The 23450-nt window shown below is 30.3% G+C and overlaps 2 protein-coding genes and 1 long non-coding RNA gene across 3 annotated transcripts; all 3 read right to left on the bottom strand.

Annotated features, from left to right (window-relative positions):
* Window positions 1–1993: 1993 nt before the first annotated feature.
* Window positions 1994–3762, bottom strand: LOC105799803 (DNA-binding protein S1FA). Its single transcript, XM_012630552.2, has 2 exons — window positions 3597–3762; window positions 1994–2368 (listed from the first exon to the last, which is right to left on the bottom strand). The coding sequence occupies exons 1-2, from the start codon at window positions 3648–3650 to the stop codon at window positions 2150–2152; spliced, it is 273 nt and encodes a 90-aa protein (XP_012486006.1). The 5' UTR covers window positions 3651–3762; the 3' UTR covers window positions 1994–2149.
* Window positions 3763–4345: 583 nt separating this feature from the next.
* On the bottom strand, window positions 4346–6438 carry LOC105799802 (peroxidase 21). The gene is made up of 5 exons (XM_012630551.2): window positions 6228–6438; window positions 5628–5776; window positions 5237–5425; window positions 4975–5140; window positions 4346–4886 (listed from the first exon to the last, which is right to left on the bottom strand). Exons 1-5 carry the CDS (start codon window positions 6304–6306, stop codon window positions 4480–4482), a joined length of 990 nt encoding a protein of 329 aa, XP_012486005.1. The 5' UTR covers window positions 6307–6438; the 3' UTR covers window positions 4346–4479.
* Window positions 6439–21000: 14562 nt separating this feature from the next.
* On the bottom strand, window positions 21001–23321 carry LOC105799800 (uncharacterized). Its single transcript, XR_001135666.2, has 2 exons — window positions 22948–23321; window positions 21001–21338 (listed from the first exon to the last, which is right to left on the bottom strand). It is a non-coding gene; the product is annotated as an uncharacterized LOC105799800 (long non-coding RNA).
* Window positions 23322–23450: the final 129 nt, after the last annotated feature.

Here is a 23450-nt window from a genome sequence, read left to right as displayed (position 1 = left end):
ATTAAAAACAACCGTTTTACGAGGTGACCCGATCACACCTCATCAAAAAAGATTGGTGGCGACTCCCGTTTTCGTTTTTATTTTTAAAATCCAAGTCGACCCCGTTTTAGCAAAAAAATGGTGTCAACACATATCATCTCCGACTTCCTCATTACTTGAAGCTTCATTATCCGATTTCAATGGGTCATAAGACATTTCATTACAAACATAATTATGAAATAAGAAATGTGCAATGATAATTCAATTTTGTGTCCTAATGGGATAGAAAGAGGAGCTTCTAAGTATATTGCACCTCAACTGAAAGAGACAAATACTTAGATTTTGTTGTCTAATTTGGTATTTAAATTTGACACTTTTTTCTGATTTAGTACTTGAACTTGAGACTTTTTTTAATTTGACCCTTTTTTTGGTCTAATTTGGTACTTAAACTTGACTCTTTTTTCCTAATTTGGTACTTTTTTTTACTGATTCGGTACTTGAACTTGTCAAACCTGATACAAATTACTCCAATATACTAATAATATGATTTTTTATGAGGTAGACAAAATAATTATTGGATGATTGACATGTGGCAAATGACATGGTATTCCTTATTTAATATTAATTTGTTAAGTATAGCTCAATGCATAATTTTTAACATAAATTTCATCTAATACTGAAGATATTTTTGTAACATAACACGAATTTTTTAATACCGTTATTGTTTTGGGGTAATTTGTATATCATTTAACAAATTTGGGTACCAAATTGAATCTAAAAAAAAGCTTAAGTACCAAATTAAGAAAAAATGTCAAGCTCAATTACCTCATTGGACACAAAAACCTTAGATACCAAATTAAGATTTAGGTGCCAAATAATTAATTCTGCCTTTTTAATTTGATTATTGTTACTTATTAACATTAAATTTTGGAGGAGGGGGAGGAGAAAGAAGGAAGAAGAAGAAGAAGATTGAGAATTGATGATTGACGGGTACTATGTGGGTGTGGCTAACGCTTGCAGATACAGGTTTAGAAACATGGGTTGCAAAATACGCCCCTCCATCCTCCAAACTTGGTTTTTGGAAGTTTCTACCATCCTGTAGAGTTCATTGGTAAAATCAAATGTTTGGTTCTATTCTCATTTTCAAACACTGTTATTGTACCATGAGCTACTGCGTTAGTTGATCCCTTGATAATGTTCTTTCATGTGGAGTTTTACACACAGAATCAAAGGAAAAATGGAGATTTTAGAAATCTGGTGGTTTTCTTGGGATGAACAGGGCACTAAAAGGATCATGCGGAAGCTGTGGGATAGTTAGTGGAAGATGAGTAGCAACGCCAACAATGTGAATCAGCCTGTGACTTTGCAACCCATGTTTTCTGCCAGTAATTCTGTGAGCTCCTTTGCATTTGCCTCAAGCCTGTCCTGGGGATTAGACCATGGCCATGGGCCCTTGTCCATGTCCTGCCTTGTAATATGAAAGAATTCTAGGAGAGTAGCTACCTCGTAATTACATCATCAGTGATGCATGTAGTAAAAATAATGTTCAAACGGTTCGTTCTAAATTCTTTACGAACGTGAGAAACCAAATAACATATTGATGGATACATCTGTATTGCACTGATAATAATATATTACATAGTTCTTGAATAAGAGCATGTTGGGCTTAGAGGTTTGAATCGCATAAGATGATTTCGTTAAAACCAACAGAACGGCTAATGGCTAAAGTTCTTGAACGAGGTTCTAATGTTTCTTTTTCAGATGATCAAATCAAAAACATTCTTTTCCACTGGGCATGCAACGTATCCTAAGTTTGAAATTAGTACATGCCCTGTAAACAGGAAAAGCCTATGAAGCACCACTAAAAGGCTTTATTGCGGTTGCTTTGAGTCAGTAAACGGCTTCCATGGGTTGTGGAAGCAACTAAATGAGTAACATAAGATGCAAATTAAAACGAAACATATAATAAGAGTAAACAAAATCGAAATTGCAACAAGTAAACCTGCACCAGACAAACAAAAAACAGTATTTACTTCCTTATCTACGCAAAGGTATGTTAACTTCTAATTAAGATGTTAAAGTTTGACTGACTAACGTAACTCACTGGACACGGGACAGGAAGTTGCAAACAGTTTAACATGGGGAGCTGAAGAGATCAGACCTCGAAGTCCTACTCTCCTGGCGCTGAGACTCCTTGCTTCAGCCTCTCTCTCTTCATCTTCTTCTTGGATACTGGCTTCTTTTTCCTAGGAGGAAGAGTCTTTTGCGCATACGAGTAAAGTACATAGTTCCCTACAAGGAATATCAGCAGCAGCCCCAGAACAACCAGTAGCACTATCAATCCCGGGTTCAACCCTTTGGCTTCAGTTTCATAAATGATCTTGTTTCCCTATTGCATCAGGGGAAACGAAATTATTACACTGTAAGCATTCATCATCTAATGCACAAGAAAAACACACAAACACAACTAGCTGCTCGATATTTAGCTTCAACATTTTAGCTTCGCATGGCCATCAAGAACCAACAGGGAAAGTTCATTTTATCATGGAAGGAAAATTCTTAATTGCATATGTTTTATTTTAAGAACTTAGTCCTCCTACATGGAAGTTGCTGACTTTTCAAAGGGGTTATTAAGTTATGTCATAGGATACTTGCAAAATAAAAAATTCTACAATGCAGGACAACATCGGATACAGGCAGCATTGCTCTAAAAAATAATTTATCATTCGTTTATAATGAGACTTAATTGAGTGCACAAGGTTTCTACCAAGACCCCGTTAATTTATCAGAGATGTTAATTCTTAATCGAGCTCATGCTCATTTTAGCAAGCTAGGCATAATTATGGCATTGAAATGCATAACGAAATCATCGAATGTTACCAAGTGAGAACATTTTTCTGGTTGTCCGCTAAAAATTCAGTTTTCATTTTTTTTCTTTTTGGACATTAAGGAGGAGTATAGACTAACAAAAACCCAATCCGAGTTGATCATTTCAAATCCCACATTAAGAAAGGGAAATCTTTCCATTAATAGCAGCTATTAAATGACTGCTTTGTCTTTAGCAAACAAAATTAATGAAAAGGAAAAAAAAAATCTCAGCCAATCTTTACATTTACAACATATCATCCTACTATTAAACGAGTCAAAACAAAAGCTAACAACATTATTAGTTATTATCATCACCGAAAACTTGCATTGAAAATGGATCAATGTCAAATTAATTATTCCAATTAAAAGATTTAATTTGCTTAAAGAAAGAATCCAATCCAGAAGAAAAGTTTTTATGTACTAAAAGATTTCAACCACCAGCACATGGAAAAAATTAATTGGTAATATACATGCAATATGAAAAATGAAAACATCTTGATGTTAGATTACTCAAACAAAAACATGCAATTAAGAAAAAAGAAAATCTAAATTATGCGAGACAATCAGCATGCACAATTCTCAAAACAATATAAAATGGAACGATAAAAAAAAAACACTAGATCAGCACGATACCAAGTAATAAGGCGGGGAGAGAAAAACCAGATCTCTATATTAGATGGAAAATTTCAATTGATTTAGCACGGATCTAGGTGAATTGCCAAAGATATTGAGATTCAAGAAATATGTACCATTTCATAAAAGGAGGGAGGAACCTTATCGGCGAAGTCGGACTCTTCAGCCATGGCTGCGAAATCAAAGGTAGAGCTCCCGACCAAAACGAATTTAGGACGGAGAAAATTCCTGAAATTGGAGAAGATGAATAAAACCAATTCCAGGTACCGTAGCTGATGGTATTTATAACGGGACTGTTCCGGATTTTGATTATCATGATTTGGATGCAGATTCAGATTCAGATTCAGAGTTGACAGTTGAAACCCATTTTCTCCAGTCCAATGGATCCAAGTAAAAGTTGGGCTTTACCTCTTAACATATTAAGCCCATTGGAGTGTTAGTTCGTACGAACTGTGTCAAAATATATAGGGGTAAAATCATCTCTTTGGTCCCTCTCAATTTCGCTATATCGTAAATTAGTCCTCTCAAAAAATTAAAACAATTTAATTTTTGTCAATTTCGAAAGCGAGTAACTAAAAAAAATTAATCCCGGCGTTAATGTTTCTTTTGTCAATATCTAAGACTTAATCCCAAATCTCAGCTTTGTGGAACTGAGTCATATAAACACTTTGTGATTGATTTGTATTTAAATTTTTATATTTTTCGTAATAATTTAGCATAAAAACAATATAAGAAAGAAAAGGATTTGCCTTAGCTCATACTTTCTTTTTTTTTTGAGATATGCCTTAGCTCATACTTAATTACAATTAACACGCGTTTTTTTTTGTTTGGAATGAAAACATCCTCCATATTTACACGGTTTGCATAGTTTAATTCTTCATTCTTTTGGAGTTCATAATTATGGGACAAATTTTATTGCAACACGAATATAATTAACTTGCGAGTTGCAAGCATAATAAGGAAAAGTTGCATTCCCCAGTTTCTTTTAACATTGTAATTTTATTCACTGTTGACATAACGACAATCCTTTCGAACCTCTCCTTCATCTCCCGTAAGTGGATTATTCTCTGACAACAACAGCACAGCTCTGGCAAACTGGTCATGGAAATATCCATTATCAGCAGCCATTTTCTCCACAAAAGGGGAAGTAGTGGGATCAGAGGTCAGTTGCTGGTCGATCACCAGCAACCCCTTGTGCTTCAACAAGTTCTTGTAGTACATATTGTCAAGAATCATCGGCGTTTCCCGGTCGTTTCTCGAGTACAACACCGCTTCCGGATCAGGGTCGGGTGTCGGACACCTCCCTTTAAGGTACTCGGCATAGTCAGGGTCCAATGTCGGATCAACTGTGGGGTAGAGTCTGTGTACTAAGTTTACACAATGAACTCGACCTACGGAGTGAGCTCCTAAACAATAATAATGCAAGATTTATCATATTATATGGAATAAATCAAACGAGAATATAGTTTTCATACATATATATAAATATTATACCTAATAAAGCTACTATTCCTTGGGTGTCGATGCCAATGGATTGAAAGCGTGAAAGCACCAACTCCATTGAATCATTGTGGTTGGGGATGGTATTTTCTACCTCTGAAAGGTAACTTCTCTTGCTATCTTTCCGACCGGTTTTCATCTCAATGCGTGGTCCTCCAAGCTGTAATATGGGCAGAGGTATAGGTTTATACGTTTAACAAAACTGTCCATTTTATGTTTTGATTTTTGTTTTTAATGAAACAATATATATACAGACCAAGACAATGCCATCTCTAGCAGAAAGAGAGACGATATCAGCGCAGGAAACTGTCCTTGGACATTCTTGCTCCAGAGCATCTTTAATTGTCTTAACGTACTTGAAATTTCTCATCCCAAAACTCCTATCTGATTTTTGTTCCGATTCAATTCCATTCACCGTCTCTAACAACAACGATGCATCGCATGACTGCATCAACAAAATAGCTATGTTATTCTGGCTCTTCATTTTCATTATATAATCACATATTCGGATATATGTATAGAAGTATACTTTTATAAATATATGAAAAAAAAAACCATTATGGTGAAAACATACCCATATATGATACTTGACTTTGCCATAAATAGGATGAGACTAAATATGATTTAATTACACAAAAGATATATACCTTAACCATGCAGTCATGGAAGAGATTTCGAACCCAAGAAACAGCTGTGTTTCCATGTTTGTTGTAGAGCTTGATGACTTGTTGTTTGATGATCTCTTCAGCATTGGGGCAACTTTGAGCATAGTAGTTCAACTGGAGATCACCTTTGACTGCAAAAAAGGATAAGATTAATTGTTTTCCTTGGTATTTTTTTTCCCTCTCTGAAACCTTATCAGAACTGGCTTTCATCCATGGAATTAAAATATTGCTAGGTAATGTTGGTAGTCTATCGTGAAATATATATATATAAATCTATGGGGTCCAACATGTCTATGAGATTGGTGGCATTGCAACCAACTCTACTTTCTCCAGTTCATCTTAATCCATTGATTACACAAATTCTTAGGTAGGCAAGGTCATTGAGCTTTGGCCATAATGCAAAAATTTTACTAATTAAGAATTGTATAATTACCAACTAATGGTAATAGTAATAGTAGTACTCACATCGGTCTAACTCTAAACTCTCACGTAAGGAAGTCTATCCCAGGGTACGAATTTGAGCATATAATAAAAACACGACATAGAGCTAAAACATAAAAATGAAAAGAAATAGTCAAGTACCAGAATGAAGCTGTAGGAGTAATGGTAATAACAGAAAGATAAAGCTGAAGCAGCAATGGTGGCTCTTGATAGCCATCATCTATGAATATCTTTGGTGTGATACAACTCAAAGACCGTCGACCCAAGCTTTATATAGTAGTGTTTTAGAAGAGCCTGAAAAATGAGAAAATTAAATTAAAATAAAAGAAAGGGCAAGCTCCCTAATCTCGATCCCTCCACTACGCCACTTTCTTTGACCTTATGCCCCCTTCCCTCCTCACGCGAGCGGCCGCCCCCACTATGGGGCAACGATCAAGTTTTTCTTCAGGATTCGCTGGATGTATAATATAATTTTTATACTTCATTATTGTTTATTTGTTCACATCTTTAAGCATTCTACTATGGATTCAACTATATTGAATATTGATGGCAAGAGGAAAGAGATTTGTTGGATTCCTCACGTATAATTGGTTTTCCTACAATTTTCTTTAATTTTTTCATTCATGAAGCATTGATTTGAAATTATTTAATATTATAATAATATGTATTTTGTATTTTAATTATAGTTTTAATTTTTAATTTGTGTTCTTCATATGAATTTATAAAGAAAATTATTTAGTAAATTAACAAATATAATTATTAAATATAATTATGTTCGTTTGATAAAATGAATATTGATTTTTAAAATATTGTTTATTTTTATTTTAATCTTATTAATGTAATAGTTCATATTATTTTGGGTGAAAGAAAATATCTTATTTTTTAAAAAAATATTTTAATTTTTAATAAAATAAATTGACCTAATATTTTCTACCTTAAGTGATAAGTAACTATCTACTTATTTATTCTGTTGAAATTTTTATATTAAGTAAAAATTAAAATGATATCAAACACACCCTAAGTACCAAATACATTTTGTGAAAGGTAATTAACTACAAAATTAGAACTATATATAATATAATAGATTATGGTATACCTAAATTGTGACTTGTGAGTGAAACAAGTTTTATGTAGGACATAAATTTATAAAAAAATTATATAAAACTAAATATATAGCTTTAGTTGAATTGGTAAAATTAAAGTTTTGATATTTACGGTTTCTCATATTCAAATTTGTGTAGTTATTTTTAGATTTATTTGATATAAAAAGATAAAACAACGAACACCCTAATAATTATATATATTTAGGTTAAAATATGCTCTAAGTCCCTATACGTTTGAAAATTAGTCTATTTACTTTTATTTTAAGAAATTTAGTCTCTTTACTTTTGCAATTTAAAAATGCAGGTCCAATTGTTAACATTGTTGAAATTCACTTGTCAAATTCAGACTTATTACAATCTCAATTTTTAATTACATGGCTATCAAGCGAGTATTTTTTTTTAATTTCAAAGTGCCACATCAGTGAATTTAACAAAAGAATTTTAATGGTGTTAACAATTAAATCTGAAATTTAAAATACGAAAAGTAGAAGGACTAAGTTTCTAAAACTAAAAGTAGGAATTGAATTCCAAATATATGAAGGGTACATGAACTCAGAGCATATTCTAACCTTATATTTATTACTTTATAAAAAAATAGAAACTTCTTTTCTAATTAAATTGATGTCCCCACAACTCAACCAAAAACATAAATCTAGTATAGATGAATAATTACATATATAACTATTTAAAATCCCCGATTGCTTACAAAATTAGTTCACATGTTGTCAATTTGACCCAAAGAAAAGTAAGCCTGAAATATTATAAAAGATGAAGTTGTATAACAAATAAAATATTGAGCAATTTGTGTTATCCAAATTATGATATTCATAAAAGAAATGAATTACCAAATCTACTTGCATTTATATCGTAACTTGAGAAATGATTAGCCTCTTAATATGGAGTCCAATGTCACCCTCATTCACTCAATTTTAGTAAATTTTAGTAAGTTATTTTATCCCCAAAAAGGGCTTTATGGTTTAAACTTACAAGAGAGGGAAATAATTGGTTTCCAAGTGGTTAGTGGGAGATGCCAAAAAAATATTAAAGGAGTGGCTCATAATAAGAGAGAGATTGTGCGATTTTTGTCCATTTTTCTTTTAGTTAGACTGTCATGTACATGTGACGCAACCAATCTTAATCAATTAACCAATAATTTTACCATTTTCTAGAATTTTGGTGAAAATAGTTTTTATTTTATATTTAATATTGTTAATTTGATATATTTATGTTATTTTATTTTAATATTGCACCTATTTAATATATTATTAATGAATTTTAAATTATTATATGTTATGCTTAAATATATATCTATGTTTTAAATCCGTGTGATATAATTTTAATAAAATTATAAATATATTTGAATAATTATAAAATAAATAATTAAACTAAACCTATACGTAACAATTCAGCACATAGATACTTAATAATTCAAGCCTTGCTCTCATTCTGTATTGCTTTGTGGGCATCCTCATAAATTTGACTGATGTCTATTATTTTTATTTTATTTTTAAAGAAAGGACCACGGAGAAATGGATAAGGTTAATAATAGATTTCATTTATTTCATCAAATAATGTCTATTTTAATAAATTAGTTTTTTTCTATTCAACGAGAAGAATAGTTTTTCATGGTTATAAATACTTTTTTTTATACAAAGTTTAAAATTATTCATAACTCTTCCTTAATAGAATAATGTATTTCAATGTATTTGAACTCATGTCTTCTTATACTGAGTATCAATATAAATATTTTGTTATTACTGATTGTTGATTTGATTAAAATGTTGTGTATTTTATAAGAAAGATTCTTATTTAGTATATATCCATTACGATTCCATATTTTATATTTATAACCATAGGTTGGTCAAGATTTTAATTGATTGTTCTCTTCTTATTTGTTTTCATCACCATTTTATATTCTATAATGTGTAGCGGGATATTGTTTAAAACGATTCTTTGAAAAGCCTAAAGTTACAATAATAGACATTGAGTAAGCACAAGTTTAAGCTCGTGAGAGTAATCGATATTTAGATCCAATTTGTACGATTTATAAGGAGTTTCAAGAGATACAATAAATTTTTAATTGGGATATGGCTATGGAAATAGCATTTTTATTTAACTTTAATCTAATTAAATCATTATATATATTTTTAATTTAGACATATTGATTGGTTATTTGTAAAGTCGCTTAAAAATATGACGTGAAAAATTGAAACAAATAAAACAAATTATTTATCAAAATTTCAAACTCTAACTTTTTCTAATAAAAGAAATTCTTTTCGTTCTTCTCTTCAACTAAAATTTGATGAAATGATTGCATAGATTTGATCTTAGATAAACACAATTTATTTTAAGGGTTATTCAAATTAAATCCTAAAATGAATTAAAAAACTTGATTTGATTTGAGTTGAAAGACCTTTAAACCTAATCTTAAGTAAATGAAGTATGTTTTAATGGTAGTCGAGACTTTAACTTTAAACCTAGAATTTATCTCCTTTCTTTAGTGAAGGATGATAGGAGAGAAGTTCTTTAAGAATTTTTAAAATTTGGCATAAAGTTCTACAATTTTTTTTAAGTTGTTTGATTATTTTGAAGACTTTTTCGAATATTAGAGAGACTTTTCGCATTTAAAACTTTTTCCTTAAGCTTAAGGTTACCATTAAATGTAACACTTTATATTTAATCCGGTCGTCGGGTCCGAACTATGAGGTACTACTACTGACAGAGTAAATTCAAGTCATTATGCAACATCTGATCGTTCAAACATGAAAATCAATAGCATTCATAAACATAATATGTTACATAAACATTTTTGGATCCCACACAAGCTTACCAAAGCTCTTTTGTTAACCCAAGCTTGAATTAAGATCAAATTGTAAGGTATGGAAACTTTTGGGCTGACATCGTGATATCACACTCTACACATCGTGACGTCACCATCTCAATATTTCACGTCATGACTTCATACCTACCAACTTTGTGACGACATTCTGTTTTGGCACGACATTGAGAGTAAAAGGCTATGATGAGGACCTTGTTTTTGGTAAAAATGTCATTTTGATTCCCATTCAAGGAGTGTTAAACAACCTACATGATTCATACGGACTTGGTACCATTAAAACAACCTAAACTCATATCATTTTATTGTCAAACAAATCACTTAACCATTCTAATCAAAACCAAATCAAACATAAGCTTAACCTACTCAAAATCAATTGATTTCATTACTTTTTGTGGAGTATGCCTCGCATTTCAGCATAAACAATGTGTGACGTCGCAACAAGGAGGAGCTCTTCGTCTCGACGAGCAACTGACATCACGATGAGGAAACATGCTTTGTCCCAACGACGTGGTGACACATGTTCCTCAATTTTTTGGTCTTTACTTCTTTCAATTAAACAATGTTTTAGTTTCTCACTTAAACTCTGATTAGTATATATTATTTTAAAATTATTTGACCTACGAATTTAAACTATAAACAGGCCTTCTACAACCCTAGAAAGATTTAAGTATTAGCTTTTAAAAGCTTTTAGGGAATTTTGTGTTTAAGTTTTCAGGGTTCATATTTTTCGGGTTTCGAGGTTTAGTTTTTATCTGCATCTCTGTACTCTTCATTTTTACCGATTTAGTGAAATTATCTTTGCATGTAGTTTTTTATCCTCTTTAAAGGGGTTTTTCCACGTAAAATATTTGTGTTCGATCTTTTTAATTTATTCTTTAGTTTAGTTGTTCGTTGCTTAATCATGTTTACCCCCAACACTTTCATTCAAATGCCAAACCTACTTATACCAAAACATAAATAGACATGCCATTCAACTTCCACAAATTAACCTATCCATTTAATTTTGTGCACCATGAACCTAAATGACCGTATCTTGAACCAAAACAACCATACTCCAAACATACATCCAAGCATTGTATTCAATTATTTCAACTCCAACCATTCATTAACTTAGCTACCTTTTTTTTTTTACTTCATTTTATAACATTCCACATGCCAAAACATATAAGCATATATCATCATCTATTCTAGCATGAAATATGACTAATACCATACATTTGCCAAGTCTCAAGCGAAACATGTAACACAAGACAAGCAATGTCACATTTGCCAAGTAGTTAACACTTTCAAATGCTAAAGTACACACTAAGACTCTTATTACATGCCACAACCTTAAACTCAAAATAATTGTATAACTATCGATTTAGTGATAGTATGAGCTTCAAGATGATTCGACTTTGTGAGTTCCGCAAGGTGACCATCCACAAGGGAAAGAAAACAACGAGAGTAAGCATATAGAATGCTTTGTAAGTTCATATGCAAAATACTACGCTTACCTTATTTTTACCTAAGAATTTAAAGCTACCTTAGTTTGACATAACTTTGGCTAGAACATGGCACTCAAAACATCAACAAAGTGAGTATTAATGTATAACCAAAATCTTTAAATGCTACAAGTAACTTAACATACCAATTCATGTTACTTTCATATAAGTTATCACATTGGTACATTCAATCCACAATTGTAAGATTATAACAAGTATGCATGATCCAAATCAATTACCTTTGCTATTAACAATCATAAAGATATATTATTTTTAATTCAATCCATTTAATGACTTTTCAATTTGGATGTTAAGTTCATTTTATCACATTTCAAAATTTCAATTTCACTTATATTGTTTTGCTCGATGAACCCTAGCAAACGGACTCGGATACACATGTAACTATACCACACCATGTGCTTGTCCGAGCTGAGTATATTTATATGTATGGTTACACATTAGGTTACTTTTCCACGCTAAACTTGTGTCGTATAATACTCAAGAATCCGCAATGAATGTTGGATTTTGTTAACATCTATTATAAATCTCGCGCAAGCGTGCTGTAACGACCCAAAATTCGTGGGCACCAGAAAAGTGTGTTATCGGGCCTCCGTCTTAGTAAACCGAGTTTATAAATAATTAGTAGGAGTAATTAAAATTATGAGTCTGATAGTGTGTTTAATTAGATTTCTTTTTATTTAGTGAATTTAGCTTAATTTAAAGTAATTAACAAAAATGACTAAGTTGAGTAAAGGGTAAAAGTTTAATTATAGATTAAAAGAAAGTATAAAGGAGCAAAATGACAAATAAGTCAATAGCTTAAGATTAGGCAGCAATACATGGAAAAATCTTAGATTTTTCTTGATTTTTATTATTAAAATATTATAAATTATATTAATTAAAGTTTAGATGTTATATTATAGGAAATAAATAAGATAAAAACAATTGTATGGTGATAAAATAATAAAAGTGTAAAATATATAAAACACACTTGTAATAAAATAAAATATTTTCTTATAATTTAAGTAAAAGATATTTTTGAATTAAATATTATTATATTATTATAATATATTGTTATTATTATTAACTAATACATAAAAGAAATAAAATGAAAGAATAAAAGAAACAAAAGAAGAAAAGAAACAGAGACCATTCGAAACAAGGGAAGGAAAAGAAAGAAAGAAAAGAAAAAGTAAAACTAGGGTTTAAGGATTTAAGCTTTAATTTGGTAAGTTAATCAAGTCCTTTTCTTTTAATTTTGATGTTTTAGAAGCTTTAGAATAGAGTTTTGTTGAAATTAAGTTGAGGTTTTGGAAGTTTTAAGTTTTTGAACATAGTTTATGTTGAACAAATTGTTGAATTAGGGATTTAATTGAATGAAATTCAAGTTAGAATTTATTAAAGGATTGAATTGTAAACTAAGATATAAGTTTTGATTTTTAGGGATTAAATTGAAATAAATTCGAAATTATGAAAATATGATAAAAATTAGATAGTTAAATGTGAGTTTGGCAAGAAATTGAGTAGCAAAAGGGTATGAATTGAGAAAGAAAAATATATAGGTTTAGTTAGGATTCAAATTGGAATTAAAGTAAAAGTTAAATAAAAATTTCAGCAATTAAATTGTGTTGTGCTAATGATTGTGTAACACCCCAAACCTGGCCTAAACATTAGGGCCGAATCTGGTGATGTCACATTGTAACATCCCTTACCCGTATTCTACGCTGGAATAGGGTACGAGGCATTACCAGAATAAATACACTTATAAACATATTAAACCGAGTTATAAAATTTCATCCAAATTAAAAACTTTCAAATTATTATCTTCGAGTCGCTAATTAGGGTTTACGAGGCCCAATACATACCCATTCATATGCTCAATATATCCGTTAAATCAATCCAATATTGAAGAATCCACTTTAAGCCAGAATCAATATTAATCACAATCATAAATCTTTTCATGTTATTTTCATATATCACTAACTGAACTTCGAATGTCAATTTACGAATATGTAATTCACTAACACATTCTGGTATACACAATGTTTAATTGATGAAATCATTTAATTGAGCTAAATTTCATATTCACTCCAAATTTTCTTCTATATCCATAAATGCTTGCACTTACCATTTACCTAACCAATTTCTCGAATCAATCTATCACACAACAATTATACATCACCTGTGCTTCATGAATTCAATGTTCGAATCTTATCACCATCAAATCCATGTCATTCGAATACTTAAAGTTTATTCAAGCATATATTATTACGTTTCATATACCAAGCATATGTCAAAATTACAAATACGCAATCAATTCATTTGTCATTTATTTGACTAGCAAATTAATCTCAAAATTCATAACATTCCATTACTTAATATATACCATAAAACACTCCTTTAACATAAACTAGCACCATGGCCGAATTTTCAGTATGCTATTTATTCCCCTTTTTCCGAATCACATAGCAAAATATTACAAATATGTATATATTTGAATACTATAATTATGCATCAACTTACCAACATGAGTTAATTCATGAGCCACTCATGATATCATTTCATGCCAAATATACCACACGCATATGCTATGAAACTTTATTTTCTCTCATGAGCTTACCATGACCAGTAATGCACCAATATAAGCATCACTCCTATTTCAACATTTATCGATTATAATCAGACATTTAACCAATTATACACAATTCATTCATATATTATTGTCCTCCTCCTCCTCTCCATCCCACGTCCTTTATGTATATAACATGCTTAAATAGCATTATCCATAATTTCACTATTCACTTATATTTAAATTCAAAGCTGTCTAGTCGAGTTACAATCACTAAATTATTTTTATCCAGAGCTACAGAGCTCCAAATTAAGTTTCGTTAATTTTATCCAAAACTAGACTCACATATCTTCTTACCATAAAATTTTCAGAATTGTTGGTTTAGCCAATTAGTACAGTTTATTCTTTAAATTCACCCCTATTTCACTGCTCAACATCTCTGACCTCTCTTCACTAAAAATGAATTATCTCATTGTACAGAATCCAGATGATATTTCCGTTTATTTCCATTTATTTATTTTGAAAATAGACTCATTAAGGATTATAAGAATATAAATTATAACTCATAATTATTTTTTTACAATTTTTAATTATTTTCCAAAATTAGAACAGGGGATTCCGAAATCAATCCGACCCTGGCTCACTAAAATTCAAATATCTCAAAATATATAACCCTTTTGCTTGATCTGTTTCTTTTATGTAAAGATAGACTCATTAAGCTTTCATTTCATATCTTATTCACTCTCTAATTAAATTTCCACCATTTTTGGTGATTTTTCAAAGTCACACTATTGTTACTGTCTAAAACTGTTTTGTTGCTAATTTTACTTTTTCATAATTTCACTTTTTCACTTTCAATCATTATTCAATTCAATTCCACACATATATTCATCATTCAATCACACTTAATCGTTACATGATCTCATGTATTTTCACTTAGTCAATTTCCTATGAACACTTCGGAATAATAACAGATACACGGTGGATTCAGCACACAGCAACCACCCTTTGTAATCAATGATATCCGGTGGGATCAGCACATAGCAACCACCTTATAATTAATGATACCGGTTCACATAGTAGCCTGCACATTGTACTACACATGTGACCATCATTATTCGATACACGTAGTAGCCTGCACATAGTACTACACACGTGATCGAAGCTATCCGGTACGCATAGTAGCCTGCACATAGTACTACACATGCGACCTATCATTCTGGTACACGTAGTAGCCAGCACATAGTACTACACACGTGACCATCACTTTCACTTTCACATAGTGGCCTACACACAGTCCATACCACACATGTGATCATTTCTGTCACTTCATTCGTATCCCTTTTTATTCCGAATGTTTAATCGAGAAATTTCTCACTTTTTCTCATTTTTTCCTTTTTCACTAATCAAAGTCAATTCCTTGTCTTTCTTGACTTATAATAACACATTTAACTTATTTAACACTCACATTATTCAATCCAATCCAAAAATCACATTTTGGAAAAATTACATTTTTGCCCCTAAAGTTTCACAAAATTACGATTTTGCTCCTAGGCTCGGAAATTAAACTTTATTAATTTTTCTCATGTTTTATGACATGCTGAACATTTTCCCCTTCTATATCAATATCAAATTCTCACTCTAACACTTACTTATGAACATTAGGTATTTTTACCGATTATGTCAATTTACTCGTTTTCACTTAAAATCGGCTAGCAAAAGTTATTTAACATAATTTTAAGCTTCATATTCTACCATAAAACATCAAAATAAACACATTTCACCTATGGGTATTTTTCCAAATATGAACCCTAGGTTAAATTATTGTTAGAATAAGCTAATCAAGTTACCGAGACTCTAAAAACGTAAAAAACATTAAAAACGGGGCTTGGAATCACTTACTATAGAGCTTGGAAGCTTGAAAACCCTAAATATGGCTTCCCCTTTCTGATTTCGTTCACCATGGAGAAGATGGACAAATTTTTGGCTATTTTGGCCTTTTTAATTCTTTTAATTACTAAATTACCAAAATGCCCCCAACTTAAAAATTTCCTATTTCACTTATATCTTGTCCATTTTTGTCCAACAAGTTAACCAATGGTCTAATTACCATTTAAGGACCTCCAATTTAAAATTTCATAACAATTGGACAATTCTAACATGTAGAACTCAACTTTTGCATTTTTTACAATTTAGTCTTTTTGGCTAAATTGAGTGCCCAAACGTCGAAATTTTTGAATGAAATTTTCACGAAATCATTCCGTGAAATTTTAGACTATAAAAATATAATAAAAATAAATTTTTCTTCGTCGGATTTGTGGTCCCGAAACCACTGTTCTGACTAGGCCTAAAATCGGGCTGTTATAGATTGTGAAATTATTTTAATTATTCGTAGCTAATATCGAGCCTGAAGCATCTTCCCAAAAAGGAAAAGAATAGATCATCGAGGATTAAATCTGAAGAGAATTATGGTTTGTATCACTACAAACACATAATTTACTAATTATGTATGGTAAGTATTTTAAGGTAAGTTTTTAGTAAAATGAAAATTTATGATTGGGTATTGAAATTGAGACTGATACTGAATTGAATTATTGAATACTGAATATTGTTTTTGAGTACTGAATTGAATTGTGAAGTTACTGAATATTGTTATGTGTACTACATTGAACAGTGAAATTACTGAAGTAATGAATTACTGCAATACTGTGAAAATGATTGAAATAAGGAATTATAATTGATACTGAACTAAGATGGAAATTGTACTGAAAAATGAATTATTTACCCTATTAACTAGTCGGGCTAGTCGGATATAGTTGGCATGCCATAGGATATGGAAGGGTATGAGTTTTTGCTGGCTTACTGATCTGGCATTTATATGCCGACTACTGTTACTGTCATCGATTAGACACTTTGTGTGTTGAATATCGTTATCGTTCTCATTATGATTCAACACTTTGTGTGTTGAATCTTTACTATTATCATATCGCTACTTCTTCGATTCTTGTTAGGTGTTGTGTATCGTTAAGGTACAATGTGTAGTACTGGTGTGTTGGTTGGAATCCGTGTATCCGCCGAGTTTGAGTTAAGTTAATAGGGGCAAATGAAATAAATTTATTGATAAAACTAAATTTGAATGATGTATATATATAATCAAATGATAATATAATCATTTACTAAGTTTGAGAATTGAAACAAAGAAATAAGAATGGTATATATATATAATCAAATGATAATATAAAGACTGAATTGTTCATTAAGTGATGGTAATTGTAATGTAAAAATATGTGTGTGTGATTTAATGTATTTAAATATAAATTGAATTATAGTGATACCACTGAGTATATGCATACTCAATTATGCAGTTGTTTCCGTCTTGTGAGTTGTAGAAGTTAAATCTTGAATCAAATCCAAAGCCGACCGACTTGACAAACTTTTGGTGATGTATATTTTCTTTTGGTAATGTGACGTGTACATAGGATGTATATAAAGGTTATTATGTTTTGAATATAAATGGTTAAAAATGTTAGTAGTACAAGTCTAAGAATTATAATGAAAGAAATTTATCCGTTTCAATTTAAATAGTACATTGATAAATTTAAATTAATATTATATTGAATTGGTTGAATTGGTTATGTTTGGAAATGGATACGGTTTTAATTGCAGGGGGTTTTATGTAAAAATAAGCAGAAATACTGTCAAAATTTTAAAAAAAAAATTCGAAATTTTTTCGGAATACTCGAACAAGTTCCGTTCTAATTTTAATACATGTTTTGGGCTTCGAGAGTCCATTATTTAATTTAATTATTAAATTATACTATGAATGTTATTTTAATTATGAATTATTCGTAAGTTGTCTGATAGGTCCGGTAATGTCTCGTAACCCTATTTCGGCGACGATTTGGGGTTAAGGGGTGTTACACGTGCACATAACCCTATTGGCATACCAATCATATCTAACTCTTTACTAAGTTCACATGGGCATTTTTTACATATAAGCATCATATTTCAATTTAGTCCAATTCTAACCTTTCATACCAATTCACAATTAATCAATCCATATTCAAAACATATATATATCATCAAACATAAAATCACACATGACAACATAAAAACATTAAATTTTATATGAACTTACTTGCTCAAAATGCAAAACAAGTGAATTCTTCAAAGGCCTAATATGCAATTTTACTTTTCCCTATTAGCTCCACTTGGATCTAAATCTTGATCTATACAATTATTTTATACAACCAATCAGTACCAAACATTTTCATATTATGTCATGATATGCATGAACCTATATAAATTCATTTTTGATACCCTAAAATTTTATATTTTATTTAATTTAGTCTTTGAACTTGAAATAACCATAACTTCCAATTTCTAGCTTTGGATTAAAATCCAATTTCACATATATTCATTAGAGACTCTCTACTACCTATTCGCATCGAAATTTCACAAAATTTTTACATTTTATTCAATTTGGTCTTTAATGTACTGAAACTAACAATTAAGCTTTACAATCTAGTCTTTTCTTAAACTAAGCTTAATTTTTAACAATTTCATACCAATTTCATCTAATTCTCAACAATGGAAACTTTCAAAAATGTTAGCAGTTTTATAAATCAATACATGGGCTAGTTAAATCAAGCTCTCATGACCTCAAATCTTTAAAAATTACAAGAAAAATGTTATAATTTGCTTACCAATTAATGGCTTAATGATACGAAATTTTATTTAGGTTTTCTTATTTTTGGGACCACAATGGAAGAACAAAGGTTGAAGAAGATGACACCACCCACTAACTTAACTTACATAGTTTAATTAACATAATCAAGTTTTAATTAACTTAATTTAACAATTATTTAATCATAATGGAATATGGCATCATCATCCATTAACTTTAGTTTTATAATGGTTTATTAACCATTTTGGACCTTTGGCTAATGGTCCTTTGACTAATTGCAATTTAAGTCTCTAATCCTTTTGCCAATTAAATGCCTATAGCAGTTGGATTTTTTCAATTTAGTCCCTATACCTAAATTAACTATTTTATTGACAAAATTGATGGACTAAACAATAATATACTTTTATATTAACCCTGTAAATACATATTTAATATTTAAGGACTTGTTTTACTAAAATGGGGTTCTAAAACCGTATTTTTCAATACCACTGAAAATCGGGTTATTACATGAATAGAGTGTTCGATGAACAATTCAATATCTATTTGTTTATGCTTGTTTACCAAGTTAAATAAATGAATATGAACAAGATTTTGAGACTCGTTTATTAAAGGAATCGAACACGAATAAAATTTGTTCAGTTCATTTATGTTAAGGAACAAATTTGCTTATATGTGTTTAAAGGTAGTTTAATAAAGCATTTAAAACTCATTTAAAATTTGTCTATTATTCTATTGTTATATATTAATATAATTATTATTGTTTGTGTACTTATTTTATTTAAATCTACTTATAAATATTTATATTTTATTATTTTATATATAAAAATAAGACATATGTTTATTTATTGTTTGTCTGCTTATTATTCATGAACATTGTTTGTGAGCATGTTCAATTATATGTTCATGAACATGTTAATTTAATATTCATGAACATGTTTCAAACGAACATGAATTTGTATAATTTTAAATAAATGAACATAAACACAATTTTGTAATTCTTAATGAACACGACTCGAACATAAACAAGTTTAAAAATAAACAAACGAACATAAATAATGGTTCATTCATTCAAGTTCGATTCATTTAGAACCCTACTTAAGCTTTTGAATTAGTTACCTTTGAACTTCTGCGAATTAGAATTCGAATTCGTGAATTTATGACATTATGAACTTTTAAAATTATGAATTCATGTTGAATGACTTAAAAGGTAAACCTTCCACTTTATCATTTGAAGGGTCTCTCTTAGAACATAATTTAAAAAAATTACAAGAATTTATCTCTTTATTTATTATTTTAAATTTTAAGAATATCTTTGCTAATGAAACATTTGCTATTTTGCAGAATTTGTAGATTCCATAAACAAATGTGCCAATGAAACTATGAAAATATTAACTATTAAAAGAGAGTTGTATGAATTTAAAAAAAAGCATTTAAGATTATTTTATATTTTTATGTTATTCCGTTAAACCCATGAAAATCATTTGAAGCGTTTGGTTCGCTGTAATGGAATAGAGGCGTAATGGAATAGAAGCGTAATGTAATAGAGGCGTAATAGTATTCTTGTGTTTGGTTGAATGGAATAGAGGTGTAATAGCATAAGTACCCTTAGCGTAATTTTTTTAAGTAGATGATTATTGTTATTATTATTAAATTTTAATAAGATTATTAATATAAATAATAAATAATTTAATCATATTTTAACATAATTATTATTAAATATAATTTAATAAAAATATATAATTTAATAAAATTATTAATATTAAATATTCTTATATGAATTTATTAAAATCATAATATATAATGCTATAAAATATCATTTTAACATAATTACTATTAAATATAATTTAATAAAATATATAATTTAATAAAATTCTTAATATTAAATATTCTTATATGAATTTACTAAAACCATAATATATAATACTACAATACTTACAAATTCTATTAATCTGGTCCTAACTTTAAAAATTCAATAAACTTAACCTTCAATTTTACGTATTATATCAATTTAACCTTTATTCTTAAAATTCAAAAATAAAAATTAAAAAACTAAAAATTTAAACATTTATTTTTCGATAAAAATACATACAAATTTATAAAAATATTTATAAATAAATGAATATCTATTTTTCTCATTTTTAACATGACATTTATTTATTAGAATAATAAATTTATAAATAAAACAATTTAAGGAGAAAAGCAATGAAAAGAATTAGAAAAATTTAAAAAATATTAAACATTAACGCCACCATGCTTAATTTTGATAAAAACTACAATAAAGAAGATAAAGTTGACGTCCTTAGATTGTTGGCCCAAAACGCCAAATTTACATCCATGAGAAATTTTTTTCAAGTACTTTTTAACTGAAACCAAACTTGGGAATAAAGCACATGTCATTCCGCTTTGCCCGCATGTTGCAACCAAGGCCAATCTGAGTCACATAGGTCGACTGGAGAGTTGCCATCGCTATCCTTCGTATCTTTGTCTGCATTTTGTTTTACAAGAAATTTGGCAATGTCTTCCCTCTCACACATAACAGCATAGTGCAATGGGGTTTGACCTTCATTGTCCTTCCAATAGAAAGAAAAAACAATGATTTTAACAACAATGCTTACAACACCAGAAAGAGAAGAGAAATATAGAGCATTGTGCACCATTTAACATAAAAAAATTTCTTATTTTACACTCTAAAGACAGTTATTTCACATTTGTTTTTGTACATTACAGGTACATCAGACAGGGATAGTTTCAGCACACACAAATAGGTTAGGAGGTGAATACCAGTAAAACCGTAACAGCGATACAATAATTAACTTAGCATTCACATCCAAGACAACCACTGCTCTGTTAAAAACCAGGACTAATCGCATGTATGATTGGAATCAACTATAACAACTCGATGCTGGATCTTTTACAAGGAAAACAAAGCCATTAACTTGGCAACCATACGTTTGAAATAAGCATATGAAACTGAGGTTCAAAATAATCAAAGAAAATGAAGCTTCAAAATGTGTGACATTGAACACATAATCAATTACAGAAAAGTTGCTATGTTTTGGCACTAAAAGCAACCGCAAGCCACAACTACAAGCATGTCAAGAATTAAATTTGTTTTGGCACTAAAAGTAAACCACAAGTCACAATAACCAGCATGTCAAGGATTGAATTTGTTTGGGCACTAAAAGCAACCGCAACCGCAAGCCACAAGTACCAGTCCAACCCCTTAACCTACAGCTTAATTGCAGAAACCTTATGAGCCCTTAAACCGATATATATTGACGAATCTACATGACATGGTGTACATATCTAACCACTATATTTTGCACATCCATATCCAATCACAGTAGATAAAAGAAACTGCCTCAAAATTGTAACTAGGCAGCACCGAAAAGTGCTTTGTACTTAGCCTTGAATGTTCCCACCAAGGGGAAGGTAAAGAGTATGTAAATAAGCTCTGAAAATACAACAAATGAACAACAAGGTTTCTTCCCAAAGCATCTCTCAGTCAGAGGCAATTAATAAGACCTATTATCAATATCTCGAAACAAAAACGCTTGTGTCATGCAATCAGCAACCCAGAACTTCAAGCAAGGAATGATCCAAAATCGAAAACTCCCACATACATCTCATCTTATAGCTTTGATCACACAAGTAAGCACAAAAAAAAAAAAAAAAAACCCAAAATCCCATACTAACAAAAGCAAACTTAAAAAGCTTACAAACAAAACATTAAAACTCCCGTCTTATAATCCAAGAAGGCTAAGAGTAAGAGGACTGATGTGATAAATATCCAACTCAAATAAACAATATAAGAAGAGATGAAGAAAAAAAAACTGGCCCCATGGAGGCAAAAAGAGCAGAAATCCAACATGGAAGGTAACCAGAAGATAGCATCTAAAATCCCCAAAGCAAAACCCTAATTCCAGAAAGGAGAAGATTAGCTGTAATGGGTATGCGATTACCCATCTATTAATAACTTCCCTTCCAATTCCCATCTATTAATAGCTATAATGATGTTATAGTTAAATTCCTGAGAGAACAATAATTAAAAATAAAAAAGTTAATAACTTCCCTTCCAATTCCTTTCTTCCCAACTGTTTCTCCTTCGATTCTTGGTAAGAAGAAACAAAGGAGAGAAAAGGGGTTTTCCTAGGAATGAAAGAAAATGAAAATGAATACCTTGAAAACAGCATAATAGCTAATCGTTGAAGAAGACTGGGAGGGTAAAACAGGGCATAGAAATTGGGAAGACGTCCGTAATAGCTAATCGTCGTTTTGGGAAGGGAATAGAAAGCAGAGATTTTGGGGAATAGGCCGGTAATCTAATACGCCCGTAATAGGCATTACAGCGAACCAAACGCCGGATTAGATGAGGCGCGCGGAATAGATGGGTAATCACATACCCATTATAGCGAACCAAACACGCTGTTAATTTTATTGGGCTTGTAAGCTTAAAGCCGATTACAATGTGGGTTCCCTTCTAAGCGCTACCCCCAGAATCTGAATACTTCTTAATTTAAAACTTGGCTCGATTTTACTTTCTGGCTTGCCCAATCTCCACTCATTCACAAATTGTAACACTCTTGTATTATGCTCATACATTAACACTAAATCACATACGGGTACTTCGTTAAACGTTTTTCGATATAAATTTACCGCATTATATTATTATTCAAAACATT

Source organism: Gossypium raimondii, chromosome 9, assembly GCF_025698545.1.
Source record: "Gossypium raimondii isolate GPD5lz chromosome 9, ASM2569854v1, whole genome shotgun sequence".
In the NCBI taxonomy this organism is placed as follows: Eukaryota; Viridiplantae; Streptophyta; class Magnoliopsida; order Malvales; family Malvaceae; genus Gossypium; species Gossypium raimondii.
The sequence above is the reverse complement of the archived record's forward strand: the minus strand, read 5'-3'. Positions and strand labels throughout refer to the sequence as shown.